At 41.7% G+C, this 22,797-nt stretch overlaps 2 protein-coding genes across 2 annotated transcripts in view; both read right to left on the reverse strand.

Annotated features, from left to right (window-relative positions):
* The window catches only part of acsl6 (acyl-CoA synthetase long chain family member 6), a 68,167-nt gene extending 63,899 nt beyond the window's left edge, over positions 1–4,268 (reverse strand). The window contains exon 1 of the mRNA XM_018752037.2: positions 4,134–4,268. The gene's annotated coding sequence lies outside the window, so the exon portion shown is untranslated. The remainder of the gene's footprint in view (positions 1–4,133) is intronic.
* Positions 4,269–6,946: 2,678 nt separating this feature from the next.
* Positions 6,947–16,845, reverse strand: slc22a4 (solute carrier family 22 member 4). The gene is made up of 10 exons (XM_018751790.2): positions 16,308–16,845; positions 15,060–15,163; positions 14,020–14,174; positions 13,565–13,736; positions 12,855–12,981; positions 11,764–11,864; positions 10,905–11,119; positions 10,015–10,197; positions 7,549–7,684; positions 6,947–7,076 (listed from the first exon to the last, which is right to left on the reverse strand). The coding sequence occupies exons 1-10, from the start codon at positions 16,725–16,727 to the stop codon at positions 6,995–6,997; spliced, it is 1,695 nt and encodes a 564-aa protein (XP_018607306.1). The 5' UTR covers positions 16,728–16,845; the 3' UTR covers positions 6,947–6,994.
* Between the last annotated feature and the right edge of the window lie 5,952 nt (positions 16,846–22,797).

Raw genomic sequence — 22,797 nt, forward strand, 5'->3', positions numbered from 1 at the left:
AATTAATTACATTAAAAAAATACTTGAAATAGATGTAATTGCATGGTAAATGAAACCTGTAGTTACAGTTGCAACATAAGATTTTCCTTTCAACAAAACATTATCAGCACCCAGCAAAACAATGAAAGGAATGAAAACTGATGACAAACGGTGAGGGGGGGGAGAAGAAAAAAAAAAAAAAAAAAAAACCCACACGGGTAGCTATCCAGACTTCCTCTTGGACTTGTGATACAGAAGTTAACACAAATATTTTGATTGCTTTTTTCCTGTCAGTTGTTCTGTTTGGAGAAACAATGTTGGCCATCACTGAGAAGCTACCAAGTATCAGATACTGATTCATTTACATTTATTTATTTAGCGGACACTTTTCTCTAAAGCAACATGCAATGAACTCTGTGTAGTGTTATCAGCACACACACCTTATTCACTGCGGTGACTTACACTACACTGGATCACTCATCCATACATCAGTGGAACACACTCTTTCACTCACATACTGAGTGCTCTGGTTTCCTCCCACAGTCCAAAGACATACCGTAACGGCATGTCTTTGGACTGTGGGAGGAAACCAGAGCACTCACAGGAAACCTGCACAGACACGGCGAGAACATGCAAACTCCACACAGACTGAGCGGGGATCGAACCACCGTCCTCTTGCACCATCCAGGCGATTCAATTATAACATATGTACAGATGCAAAATAATGTATTTATAATGTGTTATATACAGTAAACTAATTTTGTTCCTGTACATAAAATGAAGGCTTCATATATTTGCTTTCTCAAAAAAAAGTCAATATCTTTGGTTTAATAATCTCTGGAATGTATTACTTGAAATATTCTGTCCATATAATATGTAATGGAACTGATCAAATCAACGCATGCTGAAAAAAAGTTATTAAAATGTAGCTATTTCATATATAACAATTCAGCAAGTAACTAAAGATTCACTGGAGAATATAAAGCAGATTTACTTTTATGCAGCTTTGTAGATGCTGCCTAGTCGCCTTCTGAGCTTCTTCAGAAATAATTCCGATGCTCTACAATTTTCTGCGCATGAAATATCGATGAAACTACCAATGACTGTTCCTACATCAGTGCTCTTTTCTTCTCCGCTGTGTCTGTCGTAATACTTAAGCTACAGTAACATGTTTCTAAAGGAACATCACATTTCTTCGGTATTGTAAAATAAAATTGTCACAGTCATCTTTATTTTATTTCATTTTAGTCCCAGTTTTCCCTGCTTCCGCGAAGCTCCGAGATTGAACGCTAATGCCACGACCCTACCGCCGTAACCTGAGTCTACGCAACAATGAGACGAATCCCAAACTCTTAAGCCGCCAAGTGACGACAAAGCTCCGGCTTTTACCCCCGCGTGTTTATACTTGAACTTACAGGCTCGCAAGCTTCTGATCAGGTTCCAAAATTTCACTGAGCTCTGGTAGCAACATGGTGAAAGAAGTGCGCCAAGAGCTACAGCTAAAAGTTTGCACTGCTGTGAACAATCGAGATTTAGATTTAAAATATTAATTGACCATCTCAGATGGTGGAATAAAATGGTCTATAACACTTAATTCGTGTTTCAACAGTATTGTGCTTTGAAAAACTGTCGTTCTTAACAGTTGATAGACGGTAGTCCCCGTGGTCCACTCGACATGCGATGCGGCCGAGGCAATTCCACAGAGACGGACGCCCGAAGGACGTGCTCAAGGCCTCGTCGGAATTTTTTGGAAACCGTTTGTACGCAGAGTATTTAGGGACATCAAGAATAACAACATAAATATAGATTTGGCATTTTGTTTTTACATTGAAGTGCACCTCAATACTTTCTTCAAAGCCCAAAACTGATAATTGTATCCATCCAATCGATCGATCGATCGATCGATCCATCCATTCCTTCACTCATTCATCTAGTCATTGAAACATCAATCAACCAATTTTAATAACCTCTCATCCCAAGCAGGGTCGCGGTGAGCCAGAGCCTATCCTGGAGACACTGGGCGCAAGACTGAAGGGGGCGGGGAACCCTGGACTGGATGCCAGTCTATCGCAGGGCCCATTGAAACACCTATTCTCTTACATGTTGTGATGATCTAGACAATGTTCTGGAAAGTACTGCAAAACATTATGTAACACATAAATTACAACATCTAATTTTCGCAGATGCTCGTCTTAAAACTAGTGTTTCCGCGGTTTTCTTTGTCATTTATTAACAACTGCAACTGTAGTTTCAACTGATTATGTGCATTTATCTGTCATTTATTAGAATGCTGGTGGGGGGTGTGGCGGCACAGCGGATTTGGCTGGGTCCCGCTCTCTGGTGGGTCTGGGGTTCGAGTCCCGCTTGGGATGCCTTGCGATGGACTGGCATCCCGTCCTGGGTGTGTCCCCTCCCCCTCCAGCCTTGGGCCCTGAGACGCCAGGTTAGGCTCCTGTTCGCTGTGACCATGCTAGAGACAAGCGGTTTCAGACTCTGTGTGTGTGCGCATAATGCTGTTGAGCCCACCATCAGGGGCTCCACATGCATAACAGGCATCTCAAACAGCAGTCAACTGCCAGATGTGACCCCGTGCGATCCTCTCGTCACCCAACCTTCTAATTCACAGGTACTGGTTGCCGATGACCGAGGTCACTCCTCGTCTTATAAGTTAACTACATTTATTTCTTCCTTAATACACACACACACAAAATCTGAAATCGCTTGTCCCAAGCGGGGTTGCGGCAAATCGGAGCCTAACCCCAAAACACAGGGCGCAAGGCCGGAGGGGGAGGGGACGCACCTAGAACGGGATACCAGTCCATCACAAGGAGTCCCAAACAGGACTCAAACCCCAGACCCACCGGAGAGCAGGACTCGGCCAAACCCACCGCGCTTTACAAAATATAAGGCTTTATAAAACTTAAATGATGGCACACCGTTCCAGATATACTATGAATCCCGAAAGGCTCTTTCTCCCACAAACTGGCAGCTCTTTGTCAGGGAAAGCACGTTGTTTTTACAGACAAAATCGCCGGTCGCTCCACCCTGCTACTCGGCGGAAAAACAAAGGGCGAATTAGCAGAAGAGGAAGCGAATCGGAAATCGAAGCTGTCCACGTGAAGCGAGCTACACCTAGTGGAGAAACGCCAGATGACTATTTCAGAAGAGGGTTCGAGGCCTTCAAGCTCATGTGTGTATCGCACATGAGGACCAGGGAGCGTCCAGAGACACATGTGGGACAAGTCAGCAGGTTAAGGTCATTTTCCAGCAAAAAATCTTTCGCAGTCACTCAAGACTGATGACAATGATCAAAAATATTACATTAGCAAAATCCACATATCAAATTTGCTCTCCAGCTTTTTACTAATGTAGCGATGACCAGAGATAAGTCCCGTCTCGAACCCTGCCGGTAAAATGAACACCCTGCCTGTCAGCACTATAGAGGAAAACGAGCTCCGTACATTAGGGAGCATAAAGCTATTTATCTAATGGCTTCTAACAAGTCTTTCCTGCTCTAACAAAGTTACCGTAAGGCATCGGTCTTGAAATTCACGATCGTAGCTTGGTCAAAGATTCAATCGGATCTGCAAGGCTTTGAGCAGCGTAAGAAATGGAGCCCACGGGAAGGGAAGGGGGGAAAAAAAAAAAAAAAAAAAACGCGCGGTTCACAACCCTCTCGACCGACCCGAACAAATCGCCACCAGACCTTCCTCGAACATGCGCTCATAACTTGAGATGCCATTCTGTCCCCAGATCCATTCATCCATTTTCAATAACTCTGCAGTTATGCATGTTTGAAAGTACATCCTAATTATATGTACATTCATATCATGAAGCTTAGTGTTATAAATAGTAGCAATAAGCTCCTTAAGTCTACAAAAGACAACGAAGTGATGATCTTGCATTTACTTGACTTTCAATTTCACTTTCAGATTTCGTTAACGGAACCTTCCCGGTACAAAAACACATGAAGACAAGTTTCTTCGGCCCTCTAGGAAGTGAACTGTATTGTTTCTTTTTTTGGAAAGACTAATCGTATTCAGTTACAAACTCAACAAAGGACTCGGTAAATTGCAGGCATCACGACAAAACTCCAGCTCCCTGGTCCTAGAAATGATTGATTGCATGTACATTTCAGGTATATATCCACTCACCTTCAAAGCAAAAAGAGCATTCAGTATCATTGGTCACTGATGTATATATCCATTATGTGATATTGGGAAAAAGATGAAAAATGATGAAACAGAGCAGCACAAATCCACACACGGTCAGTAGACATTGCTACAATCCTTTCCTTTCACTTTTGATTTTTGGGGGGGGTGTTACATACTGTAATGGGTGAGCCTTTCAGTTCCAGTAAATTTCTGCGACTCAGTCTGTTTATTTAACCGCATGTACGACCGAGTTCGTTTCGATACCATTAGATCATAAGAACTGTGTTCCAGAATACACTGCGCTCACCGTAATTTCTCATGGCATACTTTCACTATGTTGAAAGATTAGCATAGGTTACAATAAAACTTCTTTGTTCTTGGACAGCAGATGCTCAAAGAATTTTATTCATAAAGTCAACGAAACAAAGGTCACTTAAGGTAGAATGTAACATACAAAGGGAAAAAAAAAAAAAAAAAACATCAGGAAGTAAAAGCCGAACAAAGACCCAAACTTCGGCAAAGCAGAACAGAAGCCAACAGTCGTTTAGAAAGAGCCCTCCTCCTTCCTCTCACCAAGTTGCTCTGGAAGCCGCAGTCCATTATATTTGACATTTTTGTAAGCTGCTGTACAGGTTTTGCAGTGTAGGGGACCGTTATATACGCACTGAGTGTACTTTACCATTTTCTTCCTCTTTAGTCACTTTGAGCATCTGACCTCAGGTGCTTCCTGCTTTTTAACAGTGTTATGTTTATAGCAATTCCAGGATTTTCACAAAGTATTCAAAATTTACATTCATTCATTTAGCAGATGCTTTCCTGCAAAGCGCCGTACATTTCAGAGAAAAATACAGAGAGTGCATTACATCAACAGAAGGAGAGATTGGGATGCAGACATGTGACTGAACAGTCAATTTGTCGCACCACACCTATGAACCAGTGTGCATCACACGAGTAGCTGCGTAAAGGGTTACCCATTGTTCTACAACTTCTAACCTAAAAATTACATATAAACATTTACATGTGTATCGTGCACTGAAGTGAGTGCAAATGAGGTGAGTTTTGAGACCCTTCTTTAATATAGAGAGGGATTCAGCAGTTGTGAGTGACATGGGGAGGATATTCCACCACATCTGAGCCAGAGCCAAAAATCTTTGTGCTTTTGGACTCTTTTGCATGTGGGACTTCTGACATGATTATACTGGCATTACAACTGAACAAAACTTCACATAGGCTTTTTACATTTTAAACACTGGGAGTGTAAAGTTTTTTTTTTAAAAAACCCCACACTGCTTTAGAAGCTAAGAAACACCTTTTTTCCCCAATCAGGTCAGATTAAAGGAAGTTCATTCTGATATGTCTCATTAAAGCACAGGACAAAGTGGAGATTCTTATATTAGATTAGAAGAAAACTGAAGATGTGCAAGTCCTAGCAGATCAGAAGTGGGTCGATATAAAGGCAATCGCCTCGATTCTTTCCAGCTACCTTCTTGGCCGACTTCCATGTGATGAACTTGTGCTCCACTGCCCAGACCAGATAACACTGTTAGTGACAGGTACAAACACACACGCTGAAGCTGCTTGTCCCAAGTGGAGTTACTGCAAGCTGAAGCCTAACCCAGCAACACAGGGCTGGAAGTTGGAGGGACACACTCAGGATGGGATGCCAGTCCATCACAAGGACTCAAACCCCAGGCCCACCAGGGGGCAGGACACAGCCAAGCCCACTACACTATGTACAAATACTCTTCTGCAAATTAAGTCTCTTTCTGAACATTTTATAAAGGTGACAAGTGTTTTTTGGGAATCTCTTTCCCCATTAAGCAATAAGTAACCTTTTGTGTTTATGTGCAGAATAATTGTTTGCATAATTTTAGTCTAACATTCCTTATACTCTCCATAAGTACATACAGTACAATATGCAGCTTGCAAATATCAATTAAATGGCAGGGCAAAATGTTGCAGGTAAATCTGTCATGACATTGGAACAGCATTCATTCCATCTGTTGAAAAGAATACAACAGTTGGTAGAGGCAAAGTCATAAGACCAGTAGAAAACTACAGCTGACCTCTAGTTGACTCTGGCACTTGTTCTCATCACATTTATTCATTTCTTCTGACACTTTTCCCCAAAGCAACTTATGATTACTTATCCATTTATACAGCTGGGTAATTTCACTGGACCAATTCAGGGTAATTACCTTACTCAAGAGTACTACAGTCAGAGGTGGGATTCAAACCTGTGATCTTGAGCCTGAAGGCAGCAGCTCCAACTACTACACTACCCCCTAAGTCCCTCTCATTTCAGTAAAACAACCTGCAGAGCCACATTCTTAATTTATAACACTTAATTACTTAATTATAGTAATTGTCCACACCCACTTAATTATATAATTACTAAATTGTTGATACCCACTTTGGTCACCACTTTCAAAATCACATTTCTCTGAGAATTAGTGATGTCAATTATGCAGGAATCCATAATTGCAGAAACTCAACTAATCCTAACAAAACAAAGTAGGATTACAAACGCTCTCTGAGAAACACATTCCCAGCAAAAAAATGTAACCTGGTAGCTATTATTAATGCACACTGAAATAATTTGAACAGAGCGGACGGTACAATAAATGAGAAAAGGACTTATAATTAATGCTTCAGAACAGAGGTGCTAAATTCAGATTGGAGGCATGATGGACAAGTCAGAGAGCTGATAAATACAGGTCCAAAACTAAATACCATCTGATAATCATTTTAAAATTCATATCAGCATGTGCAAATGAAAAATGTAAAAACTATTTAAATTTTCATTCCTTCTCTTGGGTAAATACAGAGTAATAATGGTCATTACTGCATTATGATCTGAATTAAAATCTTTCTTCTTTTACAGTAACAGGGCTGCTGTCCTCAGGTCCGTTGACTTTATCTAACGTTGCCTTTTTTCTTAACCTGAGGAAATGAAAAGCGTGTATTAAAAACACAGAATTCCACACACATTGGGCACTTTGCAATATACAAATCAGGCTGCATTTTGTACATTTTTTTTTAACATCTTTCCATGCATTAATGGCCTGTAGGAATTGTGTGTGTTTTAGGTGTTGGTGAAAGTTGCAAACAACACTTTGAGTGGTCAAAAAGAATACTTCACAGAAGGGCATATGCTAAACTTGGAAAATTAGAAACATGCAAAATAATTTCAAATATATGTACAAATATACCAAAAAAGAAAAACGCATAAAAAAGTCGAAACATTAAAAACACAAAATAAAATGTTTTGCCTCTGCCATCGGTTACAGGTCAGGAATGGCTTGGCGGTACATTAAAGCCGCATCATTTGAGTTACCCGAAAACGTTTGCCATTCCTTGCTGGCTATTATTGAAATGTGGAAAGCGTGAAAGTGAACACCTGGGAATCTCTCACCCTTTGACTGTCTGCATCTGTCCGATTTCTTCCGGCAGAGTCTTTCCGAAGCTTTCTGGCAGCAACAGGCAGAGCAGACCCGCGATCACAGTGACGCTTCCAATGAGGATGTAGGGCAGGTACTTGTAGTAGTTTCCTGTGCGGTTCAAGTTTGTGGCAGGTCAGTCGCACTCACTGCTGCGCGAGTTCACAGCTGCTGGACGTCGGTTATCAAGACAGCAGGAGAACTTTCGGATTTGGACCGATTCAGGTCTGAGTATAAATTGAGAGCAACTTAAAGGGTAACAGTCTGTAATCAATACCGGGGCAGCTGGTAGCGTAATGCTTAGAGTTGCTGTCTTTGGCTTAATGATCATGGGTTTGATTCCCCACCTCGGGCTGTAGTACCCTTCAGCAAGGTACTTACCCAAAAATTGCTCCAGTAAAAGTACCCAGCTGTATAAATGGGTAAATAATTGTAACCTTAATACTGTAAGTTGCTTTGGAGAAAAGCGTCAGCTAAATGAACAAATGTAATAGCCGAAGGTGTTTTAAATGCAAAGTATTTATAGAAGGTATGGGAGTTTGGAGAGGATACAATTTCAGTTTTATGTGTTTCGCACATTTTTTTTTACTGTTACAAACACCATCTGGCACTATTGCCATGAGGTTGTCGCTAGAATTCTCATTCTCACGCTCTTTTCAAAGTTAATAGGTAGCATGCAAAGTATTTTACGCAGCACCATCAGTTTCTAGAGTCATATGTTTCCCACGGCAGGTCCCTTCTTGTGGTTCAGTGGCTACAGTAATTTCCTTGCAGACTGAAGATCCCAGGTTCAGTTTTAACTCCTACTGTGGTTCCCTTACCCTGAATTGCTCCAGCAAATTAAGAACAAATTTAGCTCCATCCTAAAAAACGGTTACATTGATGTCATCATTGTCTGTTTTTCATTTCTGGGTTGTTTATTTTAACCAAAAGTCTGGAAAAATTCATAGTGGTAAACAGTCAGTGTCTGCTCAATTAACCTTAGAATCCTTGTCTTTCCTGAGGCCTAAGCCAGAACTTACCGGACCTATGAATTTTCACCGAAATCGGATGATACTGCATCCTTCGTATATAAAGACAAATATGAGAACAGCCCAAAACTGCAGCATGCTATTCATTAAAAAAAAAAAAAAAAATTAAATAAACTAGTTTAAAAAACTGATACCGGACTTTGCATGATTTCAGAGGAATTATGAACGGACTGATTTTTAGTTTATACAAAATTCGAGCCCATTAAAATCCTCCAACCTTCAATTATATTAACAATCCAAGTGATCATTTTAACTGGAAACTCAGTTTTACTGCAACCGTGAGCCCAGAAAAAGCCCTATTGTCCTATTGTCAGATAACTGGAACATGGGACCCTGTGAGGTAGAGGACAGAGAAAAAGAAAAGAGATGGAAAAAAAGGAGAGTGAGAAGTGTGTCTTTTCAGATTCAGGGAGTTTATGACTGACCAGCATGCCATGCTCTTGTTTTTTTACACCTTGTTGGACCATTTGTTTCTGTCCTAAACTTGACTGGCGAAAAAGCCCTTATGAAGCAGTGGAGAAATTGTTTTTTTTTTTTTGGCAAAAACACCTGTCTTAGTGGAGGGGGTTTGGGGGGGAGGGGTGTTCCCCAAAGCGCTTATTGATTTACTATTATTGCTGTGTGCTGTGCTTTGGCGGAACCTTCACTGAATCAGTAAAGTATTTCAAGGGTTAATACGTCCCAAAACACCTCTCAGTAACAAGAGTTATTGTTTTCTTCCACAATTTCTTATCAACTAATATTTACATTACATTTAAATTTATTCATTTAGGAGAGGGGGTGCGGTGATGCAGTGGCGCAGTGGGTTGAACCGGGTCCTGCTCTGTGGTGGGTCTGGGGTTCGAGTCCCGCTTGGGGTGCCCTGCGATGGACTGGCGTCCTGTCCTGGGTGTGTCCTCTTCTGCTGCTGGGCTAGGCTCCGGCTCCCCGCAACCCCATATGGGAGAAGCGGTTTCAGATGACATGTTTATTCAGTTAGCAGACACTTTTCCCAAAGCAACATAGAAAATACAATGTGTTCATTACGTTAGCAGGAAGAGACACTTAGATGCAGACGTGTGATTCTTAAGTGCAGTTAGTTTGTTTCTTTCCACCATATGAACCAACGTTCATCACACGAGTAGCTGCATAAAATTTTATCAGAATATCGACAATTCCTAATCACCTTCCTAGTAATATTTTTTTTTGAGATACATATAAACATTTACGTTACGTTACAGGAGTAGCTGTGTAAAGGTTGATCCGGACATGATCTCAAAATTCCAATGAATGAACATTTATACCTTACATGAACTTAAGAGATCATGGGCGAAGTGAGTCTGGAACAGGTGACTTTTAAGATCCCTTTTAAATGTGGACAGAGAATATAATATCTGAAGTTAAAAATGAAGAGTTCATTGATTTCCTCACCAAGGTATATGATGAAGGGGGATATGATACTGCCAATGCGGGCTGTCATAGAGCAGGTGCCCATGGCCACATTCCTCACCACGGTGGGGAAGAGCTCAGACGTGAATGCGTAGACGATACAGAATGCCGCCGTCATCCCAAATTTGCCCACCATCTCCAAGAAGATTGCCACCCCGGGTAAATCTGGGAAGAATACCAGCGGAGAGGCAACAGGAGCACATTTTTACCGTAAGAAAAGGAATTTCAACTTGAATGGCTTCACAGCTGGAGAAAGGTGATATTACACAGAAAAACAGACACTCACCCACCCTCTCACATCCACACACACCTACACACACACACTGAGCCGGAGTCGTGGTGCAGTCCTATACAATGAACCATTTGAACCGTCTCCCACAAAAGAGCGTTAACCACTTGCTGTTATATCTCTACAAGAAAACTTACAAAAATATAAAATACCACATTTGCAGCAATACTGGAGCAAAGCACAAATGTACGAATAGAGTTTCAAACATAAAACTGTTTACTTTTAAATTTTACCATAAAGCACAAAGGTTAAAGAGGTTTTGACAGATGAGCTGCAGAAATAAGTCATCATCTGAGCAATGTTTAAACCATCCTGAAAAGATATCCTGGAACTGGGCTAGCCTGCTGCCATAAACTTTATTACCATAATTTACCATAATGTCCTCCGTCACCTCAGATACGTGTGAAACAATGTTTTTGGGTTGAAGCTCTTGCCATAATATTTGAACGTGAGCTTTAAATAAGAGCTGCCATTTCAATGAACTTGGTGTCCCTCAGATAGTTGTTTTCCAGCAGCAGAATCAATGCAGTCAAATCAATATGATCAGTTGCAACATTGGCTTCCAGGTCTGGATATGCGTTACCTGTTGGGACAAGGTGCACAAGGAGGATGACAGCACCGCCCAGCAGGAGAGTGGAGGACTGGCAAAAGTGTCTGGAGCAGAATTTGAGCAAGAGCATTGCGATCAGGTAGGCAGGCACTTCCACCACGGCTGACAGGAAGCAGTTGAAGTAGGGGTTCCCGTGCAGGTTGGAGGTGTTGAGAACCAGGGCGTAGTAACCCAGAGTGATCACCATCCTTCAGACAGAGTACATTCACAACGGTGACAGGATTCCTAGGGCACTGTCTTCCACACTCACACACAGCGGTGGAGGTGACGATAGGAGAGCTGGTAGAGTAGTGGTTAGACTGACTGCCGTTAGACCCCAAGGTCACAATTTTGATTCCCACTTCTGGCTCTAGCAGCCATGAGCATGGCATTTACCCTAAATTGCTCTAGTTAAATGACCTGGGTAAATAATTATAAGTTGCTTTGGAGAAAAGTGTCAGATAAAGGTGTATTTTACTCCCCAGTTCGCAATAAAATTGTTGTATGAAGTCCACACCAAGAATGCAATCCTCTGCTATGAATGTTCAGACAACCCCCACTAGAGCTCATTTTAAAACACATATTTAACTGTGTTGTAACAAGTCACGCTTTATCATGCAAAACTGGGTTTGGTTAGAAATATCACGTTTAGAAAGAACATCGACTTTTTCAAAGTGGAAAAAAAAACAAGAAAATGCAAGTTTGGCTGAACAAAGACAAAACGCAAAGACAAACATTACAACTTGTTATGAAGGCTGAGCAGCCGTGCAGATTGCAAACAGGAATTCTGAAATCGCCGCCACGCACCACATGGGATGCAGTGGTTAAAATCCGCTCTGTAAGTGTTACTCACCAAATTAAGCAACATATAGCTATGACAATGAAACTGTTACAGTTCTTCAGAACATCCAGAACGTTGTACTTCTCCGTTTTCTTCGCGAGAGCATGTTCTATCTGTTCAGGGCAACACAGAGCGATGAAACAGTGTTTTGAATTCTCTCATGACAGTAGCCACAAATATCTCAGAAAAACGTGGCAGCTGGTAGCGTACTGGTTAGTGCTGCTCCCTTCAGACCCAAAGGTTCCAGGTTTGCATCTTACCTCCAGCTGTAGGATTTTGTATTTGTATTGTACTGTATTCAAAGAGCATTTCACTGCACGTCGTACTACGTATTGTTGTGTATGTGACAAATACAATTTGAATTTAGTACTCTTAAATAAGGTACTTACCCTGAATCGCTCCACTAAGATAACTCAGCTGTTTGAATTGGTAAATAATTTTAAGTTGCTTTGGGGAAAAGTTTCAGTGAAATATGAAGTGAATGAAGTTCATTGTAGACCAATAACTTTTGAAACTGGCTTGGGTCTTATTATGAAAACATAGCAAAAATCTGGTTGGCAATGGGATTTGGCTTGAAAATCACTGTTAAATGAGTTAATAATGAAGGTAAATGAAGTTCCATATAACATACATGCAAATTACATCAATAAGAGTGTGAGAGTATAATACAGCACACTTGAAGGACCTAATCAATTCCCGATGCTTTATTATGTGACACATCACAAGCCATCTGCTCAGCGTAGCAGGTTGTGCAGTGGTTAAAGTTACTGCCTTTGGACCCAAATGTTGCAGGTTTAAATCCTACTTACAGCTATAGTACCCTTGAGCAAGGTACTTACCCTAAAGTGCTGCAGTAAAATTACCCAGCTGAATAAATGGGTAAATAATTGTAAGCTGCTTTGGGGGAGAAACATGTCACTTAAATGAATAAATGTAAATGTAGCCAAAGTGAAATCCCAAATGAGTGTGTGCAGAACCTCCGTGTTGACTGGAAAAATAGCTTCTTCATATTGAAACTGTGAGCAGCACCTGGTTCAGCTATGTACTGGTATAAAGTTAACACGGTAAGAATGGTCACTGTGAGCCCAAAGCTGGGCGGTTACCTCTGCGGGGGTGAAGATGACCTCTGGTGCTGTGACCCGGTTTCTCTTGGCAGCCTTCCTCAGGATGGCCTCGGCCTCCTCCACCCTGCCCTGGGAGAGGAGCCAGCGGGGCGACTCTGGCACAATCCTAAATGATGTGCAGGGACAGCACCACATCAAGGAAATTGTGGAGCAAAACTAAATTACCCTTACTTTTTATTTTTTGGCCTGTATCTGGCCAAAAATTAATTCAAGACAAAAGTGAATTAATAATATTTTATCTAGAACGATGCTTTTTATTTCTGCAAGTTCAAAGTTTTATTCAATTCATTTTTTTTCACCCAATGTTAGGTGGACAGCTGGTAGCATAGTAGTTTGCTCTGCAGGTTATGGGTTTGAATCTCATCTCTGGCTGTAGTACCCTCGAGCAAGGTACTCACCTTAAATTGCTCCAGTAAAATTACCCAGCTGCATAAATAGTTAAGTACGTGTAGGTAGATAAACACTGTAAGTAGCTTTGGATGAAAGTGTCAGCTAAATAATAAATGTAAATAGTGAAAAATAACTTACATATAAGTTTCTTTTCTGCCCCTCGATAAAGAAGGCACAATTCGATAAACAAACACATCAACACGAGCTTCCCTGCTTTCCACGGCCTTTTTAAAACAGTATGTTGGAAGATCACAGTGAAGTGTGGGAGACATGGAGGTGTAGCTGACCTTCATACTTACCACCACAGAGGGATGTAGATCAGTCCAGAAGCTGCCATGGGCACCAAGAACCACCGCCAGCTGCGGATGAAGTACCCCGCCAGGGGCATTGCCATGTATCCCAGGCCAGAGCTCAGAAAGACCCCCAGGGAGCAGAACAGCACTCGTGTTTGTGGGCTTAGGATCTCCGAACCTGGGTCATCATTAAAATTTTACGTGCCAAAAGATAGGAAACATAAAGAAATGTTATTATATCTTTTCGTAGTGCACCGTAAAACAACTCCATTCTCAGCTCATCATAATTGTTTTCCTTTACCACATATATTAACACTTACGTTTGCTTCTTATATAGCTTTAAGCTCTACATAGTGCACTAAGTCACTACCAAAGTTCTGTGTCCGCTTTGCGCAAAATGCTTTGTATAGAAATGCGGTGAAATACATGGACCTTTTCATCAGCGACGATTTGCCACGGACCTAGCACATAAGCTATCACGTAGTTCGAAAATCCGCCAAAGCCCACGAAGAAGAAAACGAGAGTGAACACCTCCCAGCTGGGTGAGAAGATCTGGATGAAGATCGCAATGGTCTGCATGGCCATCATGGCAAAAAGCAGAGGTCTCCTGCCGTACCTGCATGGAGGAAGATGGCAGAACACGAGAATCCGAGCCGAAATTCAAATATGTATATTACATACGACATGAAACGTACATTTACTTATTCAAATTGCTAAAAATATTTTGTGTGAGTCAGTGTACATGATGGCGCTGCGCCCAGTATGTGTATATTTACTGGGTGGCACAGCGAGTAGCGTTGCTGTTTTATAGTGTCTGCGTGGTGTGAGAAGACATGGGTTCAATCCCTGCTTATTCTGCATGGAGTTTGCATGTTCTCTCTGGGTGCTCTGGTTTCCTCCCACACTCCAAAGACATGCTGTTCAGGTTCCCCCACAGTGTGTGAGTAACAGAGAGAGAGTGTGTGTGTTTCACTGATGTATGGATAAGTGACCCATTCTAAGCAGTGTAAGCCACTGCAGTGAACAAGGTGTGTGAGCTTATAACACTACATAGAGTTCATTGGAAGTTGCTTTTGAAAAAAGTGTCTACTGAATAAATGCAAACTCTAACAAAGAGCATTAAATTTATATGTGTAGAGCTCCAGTCATACCATCAAATGATATCAGCAGGTAGCACTACTGTCTTCCATTTAGTCCTGTTTTTCTCCAAGGCAACTTACAGTATCAAGGTGCTTGAAACAATTCACCCATTTCTACCACTGGGTAATTCTACTGGAGCAATTCAGGATAAGTACCTTGCTCAAGGGTACTATAGCTGGAGGTGGGAATCAATCCTGCAACCTTTGGGTTCAACAGTAGTAGCCCTAACCACTACACTATCCACTTTTTCTACCTGGCGCCACCCTCCCCGGTCTCACATTCTGTGCTAAAGCAGTGCAGTACAATACCGTGGTGTGGTTCTAGCTCTGCCATCAGTGACGTGAGGTGCAGTGAAGGACACCTGTCAGACAGCTGTCCGGAAATGAAGGTTCCCACCAGAACACCCAGGAAGTATATTGAAGAAGTCAGGGGTCTTTTGTACTCATCATCACACACCAGGTCCCACTGTAAGGGAAACGACACTTCTTTTAGCGACCGTTATTTGCATATCCTTTTGCTAAGTATAGGAATCTTAAATATGACTATGAGACTTAATTTAAATGACTTTTTTGGTCTCCTCATTCCTCTCTGATAACAATTAAACTTTGGTTAACAGTTTGTTTTCTCAAGGTCAAGGAGGTCAAGGCAACATCCCAATATAAGAGGCAAATGCAATAGAAGAAAGAAAATGATTACTGTTATTAAACTTTCCCCACTGAATGAAATGGGTGGGGCGTTATTTATTCATTTATCTGACACTTTTCTCCAGGGCGACTTACAATGTTAATTTACCTGTAATTATTTACTCATTTAGGGGGTGCGTGGTGGTGCAGCGGGTTGGACCGGGTCCTGCTCTCCGGTGTGGGGTTCGAGTCCTGCTTGGGGTGCCTTGCGGTGGACTGGCGTCCCGTCCTGGGTGTGTCCCCTCCGGCCTTACACCCTGTGTTGCCAGGTTAGGCTCTGGTTCCCCGCGACCCCGTATGGGACAAGCGGTTCAGAAAGTGTGTGTGTGTGTGTGTGTGTGTGTGTATTTACTCATTTATACAGCTGGGTAAGAAATTGAACGGGCAACATGGTGGCACAGTGAGTAGCGCTGCTGTCTCACAGTGCCTAGGTGGTGCGAGAGGACATGGGTTTGATCCCCGCTCAGTCTGTGTGGCGTTTGCATCTTCTCCCTGTGTCTGTGTGGGTTTCCTCAGGGTGCTCTGGTTTCCTCCCACAGTCCCAAGACATGCTGTTCAGGTTCCCCATAGTGTGTGACTGACAGAGAGAATGTGTGTCACTGATGGATGAGTGACCTGTTCTAAGTAGTGTTTCTAGCAGTGTAAGTCACCTTGGTGAATAAGGTGTGCGGGCTGATAACACTGCGTAGAGTTCATTGGAAGTTGCTTTGGAGAAAAGAGTCTGCTAAATCAATAAATGTAATAAATGTTACAGATCACATTCAATGTGTGTTACATGGTGGTTATGGAGCGGTTGACTGTGATTCCTCCCTGTTGGGGGGTAGAGCAGTAAACCGCACTGTGCTCTGTGTCCAAGTTCTCTCTGCCACAAAGAGTGGTGCTGCCCCATGAGGATCCAGCAGGGAATGTGTACAGGCTCTACTTGCCTCCGTGACAATGGTGGAGCTGTAGGTCTCCTGGCTGTAGATCCAGCCCTGGCTGCAGCTCTCCTGCTCAATGTCGGACATATTGACGTCCACGTTGGGGAGCTGGTGCTGGTCTGACAACTTCTGGACCACGTCCAACTGGTACCTAGAGCAGGAGCTGCGCTGCATGTTGCCGTCCCCCTGCACCTCGGGGATGATGGCGACCCTCCAGGCCTCGCTCAGGTTGGAGCCTTCGGGAATGAGACACTCGTGGGCCGGGGTGTCACCCACGAAAACGATGTATATGCCCACAAATCCATTGGGAAGGATGCTGATGGCCAGAGAGACGAGGATGAGGAGCTGGAACGGCCCCAGTGTGCCAAGGAAAGCAGTGATTTCATCGTAGTCCCTGCATTTAAACACCTCCTTCATCTCCCTCATCTTCCGTCTTGCTCTGTGACTTCACTTAGCACTGCGGCACACTTTTACAACCTTTTTTACGCACTTTCGTGACTTGCCGCGACTCCTGTGGTGACACGGAGGTCTCGGGTGGCGCGTCTCCTTCGGGGGGACGGTGACTTCGTGTTTGCGATTTATAGGGCCCGAGGGAGGGGTGACGGTTAACGACCCTCGAAGCGTTCCTGCGTGCAGCAGTCCCGGCCCTACGTCAAGTTAAGACAGAAGAAGAGTGATGAAGGCACCACATAATATGTTAGGTTACTGCACATAACGTATGAAGGAAGTTTTCCAGGGTTGGACATGTGGACGTCTCTGCTGTCCCTCGTTTTCTGTCTTTATTATGAGAAATTAGCAAACGCAAATTTGTATAATCACTAGATAGAGCCGCTGCTCAGTTTTTAAATAAAAACAGGAATTTGAGCGAGGATAAAAAGAATAAAAGGTAAAAGGAACACCACACACACTGACGCACACACACACACATACACACGGCAGCTGTCATATGTGCTTCATATGAACTTGATGGTCTCTTAATTCTTCTCCCGCCCAAAGCTTCTCTCGCTCAACATGTTCGGTGCTCTGGATCTGTATATTATGCTGTTTAGCTGTATTACAATATATCATTTAGAACTTAATTTACTTTAGTTTTCCAGTTCCCTTCTGAAGTTCTATTGCTGCAGGTTGTAGCCAATCCAGTGACGGAAGACTGTAAAAAATTAATTCTTCAGTGATTATCTACAAGACCTGATCATTTGTTACACCCCAACCAAACTGCTGCACTCCTCCACGTCTGCCCGCTTGGTGGTCCAACACATGAAAAGCCCAAAATCAAAAGCACAAAGTTTCTTGGTTCTGGCTCCCATGTGGTGAAATGACCTCCCCCTCCCACTCAGAACTGCTGAATCTCTGTCGGCATTTAAAACTCACCTCTTCCGGACTCATGTCTCCCATGATCTCTTAGGTTCATGTAATGTGTAAATGTTCATGCTCTGTAACTTTGGGATCATACCTGTTTAACAACAGATAAACCTTCATCCAGGTACTTGTGTAACGTAATGTAAATGTAAAAAAAAATAAGAATGCGATTAGAAATTTACATGGCATTGCTCCAGCTTGCCTTTGTGAGATTATTGATTCTTATATCCCAGGGCAATATCTTCCTTCACTGGATGCAGGTTACCTTAAAGTACTTGTGATCAATAAGACTTCAGTAGGAGGTCGAGGCTTTAACTATAGAGCACCTAAACTGTGGAATAGTGTACCAGTTACTGTCAGAAATACCCTGTCTGTCTCAGACTTACGTGTTCACTCATGCATTCCACCTTGAAATGCAATTCCACTTGCCTGTGTTTGTTTCTCCCACCCCTACACCAAAACATATTAAACTTATTTCTTTAAGTTCTAAATTACTAACACTTTCTTCTTCTTGAGCATTGCTTCCCTACAACAAGACCTGGGGAGGCCGGCCGGCCGTTACAGAAGCAACCCATGCTGACTGAAGATGATGGCCAGCTGCCGTGATGGATGAGACGTACCTTGCTGAACTGGGAAATCAAGCTACCATACAGCAACGATGCCATTATTACCTGTAATCTCACTTAGAAGTCTTATTTAATCTAGAATGGCCAGGAGGGGAGGTTGGCAGCCACTGGCACTTGGACCAACAGAGGTTTTTTTTTTTTCCTTCAACTTTCAGTTGGGAGGCTTTGTTCCTTTCCTCCGTGGCCAGTAGGCATAATTATAGCTTTATAAAAGCATTGATAATGTATTACATTAGTTCTGTAGTTTCTTTGTTTTCTTGTCTGATGTATGTTTCTTTGCCTTATGTCTGCGTTCAAAGGCTGTGTTTCACTGTGTGAAAATAAATTGAATTGAACTGTATTGTCGATAATTTGGATAAACCTTTATGCAGCTACTCGTGTGATGAACATTGGTTCATATGGTGGAAAGTAACAAACTAACTGTACTTCAGAATCACACGTCTGCAGCTAATTTTCCCTTCTTGCTAATGTAATGAATACATTGTATTTTCTATGAGATGTACGTCGCTTTGGAGAAAAGCACCTGCTAAATGAATACATGTGAAATGTGATGTAAATTTGACACACTTAGTGACTCGGGTTCCTGCAAAGGAGAGAACTGCAGTGATTAACATGTCCACAGTGATCTCAGGGTGTCAGATGTGACACCACATTTAAAAGGTTTCATTGGAAACACACACAAGTTTGTCAGGGATTAGTTTTTACTGCTGTGATATCAAAATGGGCAGCCAAGAAGTTAAATACGTAATATATTTTAGCTGGAAAGATTGACATTAAAGGTTGTGTGTTTTAAAAATCATTAAACCTGAGGTGTAAGTAACCAATAAATCCAATAAGCGGTTTTTAGTTTTCGTTCGTTTTTTCAAGTCACGTATTTCTGTCCAATTAAACTCAACACTGAAAGTTTGAAAAAAATTATGCTTTGAGATTTTTGAACTGATATTCCATGTTTTATACAAAAAGTTCAAAGTAAGCATTTTACTATTCATAAGCTTTTTTTCCAGCAGTAAGTAAATGAGTGCAATGTAGCAGGACACTTTTGCACCAATTTTCAATTACACATTAACAACATGTTGTACCTGTGTACTCTGGGATTACCACATTATGCAAACATGCATTCTTTTTCAGATGAAATTTTAAAAAACATTTTTATAAATATTTATATTCACATTACATTTATTCATTTAACCGACGCTTTTCTCCAAAGTCACTTACAATGTTAATCTATTTTACAATTATTTACCCATTTATATCCCATTTATTTAGGCCCCAGATAAATATATGTATATATTTATATATTTTTGTGTATTTTAATGTACATTTTTCTTTCTTATTAGAAAGAAAAGTCTTATTAGAAAGTACTATGCTAAATAATAACTACAAATAAGAAAAGTAGGTAATGCTTGGGTGCATGGCAATTTTCACAGCTTTTGATTTGGAGGTGAAACGTGGATGGATTTATTGATCAGCCTTGTGATTGACAACAGGTCATGGTGAAAATACATCCCTAGGTGTTTTCTAACTCTGCCACCTTCTGAGTTTGTATAAAGTCCATGTTGGACTCAGGTCTCCTTTGGCTTGCAGTCAACTGGCAGGAGCGTGAATATGTGGGAAAAGTGCCCCACCACTAGAGGGCAGCACATACACAGGTGGTTGGGGAAGGCTTCTAATCTTTATTCATTTAGCTGACACTATTCTCCAAAGTGACTTATAATTACTTATACATTCATACAGATGGGTTATTTTACAGGGGCAATTTAGAGGGAGTACCTTGCTGACGGGTACAACAGCTGGAGTGGGGATTGGAACTTGTGACCGTTGGGTCCAAAGGCAGCAGCTCTAACCACTATGTTGCCATCTGTCCCCCACAGCTTCTTCTCTTCTGCAGTACAGTATGGACCTAGGGGGAATCATGAGAGGGCAAAGACCACCATGAACCCACGCTCGGATATTTCCTGCAAAGCTGTCAGATGCCTAATTACTACATATTTCATAATGTTCTCGCTTCTTGATAGGTGACTGAACTGAGCTGGGGCGAATCCTCCCAGTTCTTTCCTTTCCGGCTCATTTTGATGCCAGGTGCACCAGGGTGCTATGAGAAGGAAAACAACTGACCATGAATGAACACTGATAAAACACTTTCTATGCTATTTTTACTTGGATGGAAGTAATTTTTCATTTTATATTCAGCCGTATTCAGTTTTACAATAAGTAAAAGCAGTTTAATGGTTCACCAGATGAAAACCTCAAGTACATTAATTCATACTTGTGAACTCGCTCTCTCTATATATATTTTTTAATTTATATCTATCTATGATTACTATGTTGTATAAATATACATATTAAATATATTTATATATTAACTACAAATTTCACTGTAGATACACATACACACATCACACACACACATACTCACTGTAGATACGTGTGGTGCCAATGCAGGCTATGTATTTTATGATAAAGTCCCGAATGAGTAACTGGACAAATGACTGAATACTCAGACTGCAGTTACTGCGCTGTCTTGCCATTCGCGTCACAGTCTGAAGTCTAGTATATCCTAAGAAAACCAGCAAACACCTACATGAAGTATCTCACTTTTATGGTGCAGTTCTCATAAAATGTTTGAACGTTGAACATCCTGTACCATTTACTGTCCAGATCAACTGTAAGGAAGTGGAACTTGTCGAGGTACAGGTCTGCCAGTTACGCTGTTGCCAAAGCATAATTTTTAACATATTAATTTTTGTACCGCATTTTTATAGCCAATTAATGTTGGCCTATTTCTTATAATTAGATGCGAAATATTGTGTGCTTCCTATAGCTGTCCGGATCAAATTTAAAACCTTAGTTATGGCCTAGAAATGCATCAAGAGAACTGTTACCACATACTTACAAGACTACACGCCAACCAGACCACTATGCTCTTCCACATTTGCCCACTTGGTGGTCCCCTGCACGAAAGGTAAAGCATGGAGGTACTTAGTTCTACCTCTGTTGTAGTGGAACAACCTCCCTCTCTCACTCAAAACTGCTGATTCTTTGTCCACATTTAAAAAGGGTCTGAAAACTCACCTCTTCCAGACTTACTCTGCCCATAATCTCTTAAATTCATGTAAGGTGTAAAGGTTCATGCACCATAACTTTAATATCATGCCCAGATAAAACTTTAGGCAGCTACTCCTGCAATGTAACGTAAATGTTTATACAAATCTCAAAAAAAAAAAAAAAAAAATTAGTAGGAAGGTGATCAGGAATAGTCGATATTGAGTTTTATGAAACTACTCACGTGAGGAACACTGGTTCATATGGTGGAAAGAAGAGTGAGAAGGAAAGAGGTCAGGTACGGTAGAATTTAAATGAGTCAGCAAAAAGAAGATAAATATGTCTCTTCAAAGTGGACCCGTTCAGATATGACTAATTTATTGTCCAGTTTGTGGACACCCTTAAGATGAGAAAAAAAAAAAACACCGATTGCACGTGGAAGCGTGTTATAAAACGTAAACCTGGTTTATTTTCATCAGAAGGTAATACACATATTTTCAGTTACATTTCTGTATGTTTCTCTCCACAAGGATTCAGCTCCATAGTTTACATTTTGGCTTGAGCAGCAAAAGTACTACAGATTACTTTTGGTAATTTACACTAAAATGTTAAGACAGGATCTACAGCTATCTCAGTTTGGGTTCGTATGTGGTGAAGGGAACCAAAATCATAATTTAAAGGTTTACATTCAGCTGATGCTTTTCTCCAAAACAGCTTCCAATCCCTGACTTGTTTATACAGTTGGATAATTTTACTGAAGCAGTTCAGTAAAATACTACATTTGGAGGTAAGATCCAAACCTGCGACCCAGGGGTTCAAAGGTAGCAGCTTTAACTATTACAGTTGCCTCCAGGTTTATGGAGCTTGTTTCACGGACAGATACATACAATATTAACCATATTTCAAGGTAAAGCTGACAGAGTCAGACTTGGAGCACTGTCAAGTTGATCAGTAACTCAGGGAAATGTGTGATCCTATTTACTTGTTAACACACACACACTTCGACCTTCATTACCACTGCTGTACAAGCACCCCACGTTCCAGTCTAAGTCCTGCTCTGGAAACGGTGACATGATCACTCGAGATCATCGACAACCCCACTGCAGTCCTCCTGTTCTCAGACTCGCCCCGCAGGCTAACTTCCCATCGGCTTCACACCCTACATGGGCTCCAGTCCCATCCTCAATTCGTCCAAAGACTCTCACCTTCATCTTCTCCACCTCTCCATCTTTAGCTCTCCTGTCCTACAAGTTCCATCTCCCCACGATCCTCCCAGCACCCTTTGCTTCTCTTCCTGTTTGTTGTCTTCTGCTGCCTCTGCTCACGCTTCTGAACATCAAAACTGCACCATCATCACAGTGCTTTAGGCACAAATTGAAGAGAAACTCTTCAAACTTTTCTAGAACTAGACAGAATGAGATGAGGGATGTGGGAGTTGTGTCCTCCAATGCTCACATCAGCCTATTTTG

Source organism: Scleropages formosus, chromosome 4 (genome assembly GCF_900964775.1).
Source record: "Scleropages formosus chromosome 4, fSclFor1.1, whole genome shotgun sequence".
In the NCBI taxonomy this organism is placed as follows: Eukaryota; Metazoa; Chordata; class Actinopteri; order Osteoglossiformes; family Osteoglossidae; genus Scleropages; species Scleropages formosus.

Coding starts and splice junctions, on each gene's coding strand:
- slc22a4 (XM_018751790.2), bottom strand. CDS start 16,727: ATGAGGGAGATGAAGGAGGTGTTTAAATGCAGGGACTACGATGAAATC. Junction 15,164..16,307: donor GCTCCACCATTGTCACGGAG/GCAAGTAGAGCC, acceptor TTTCCCTTACAG/TGGGACCTGGTGTGTGATGA. Junction 7,077..7,548: donor CAGATGCAGACAGTCAAAGG/GTGAGAGATTCC, acceptor TCATTTCCTCAG/GTTAAGAAAAAAGGCAACGT.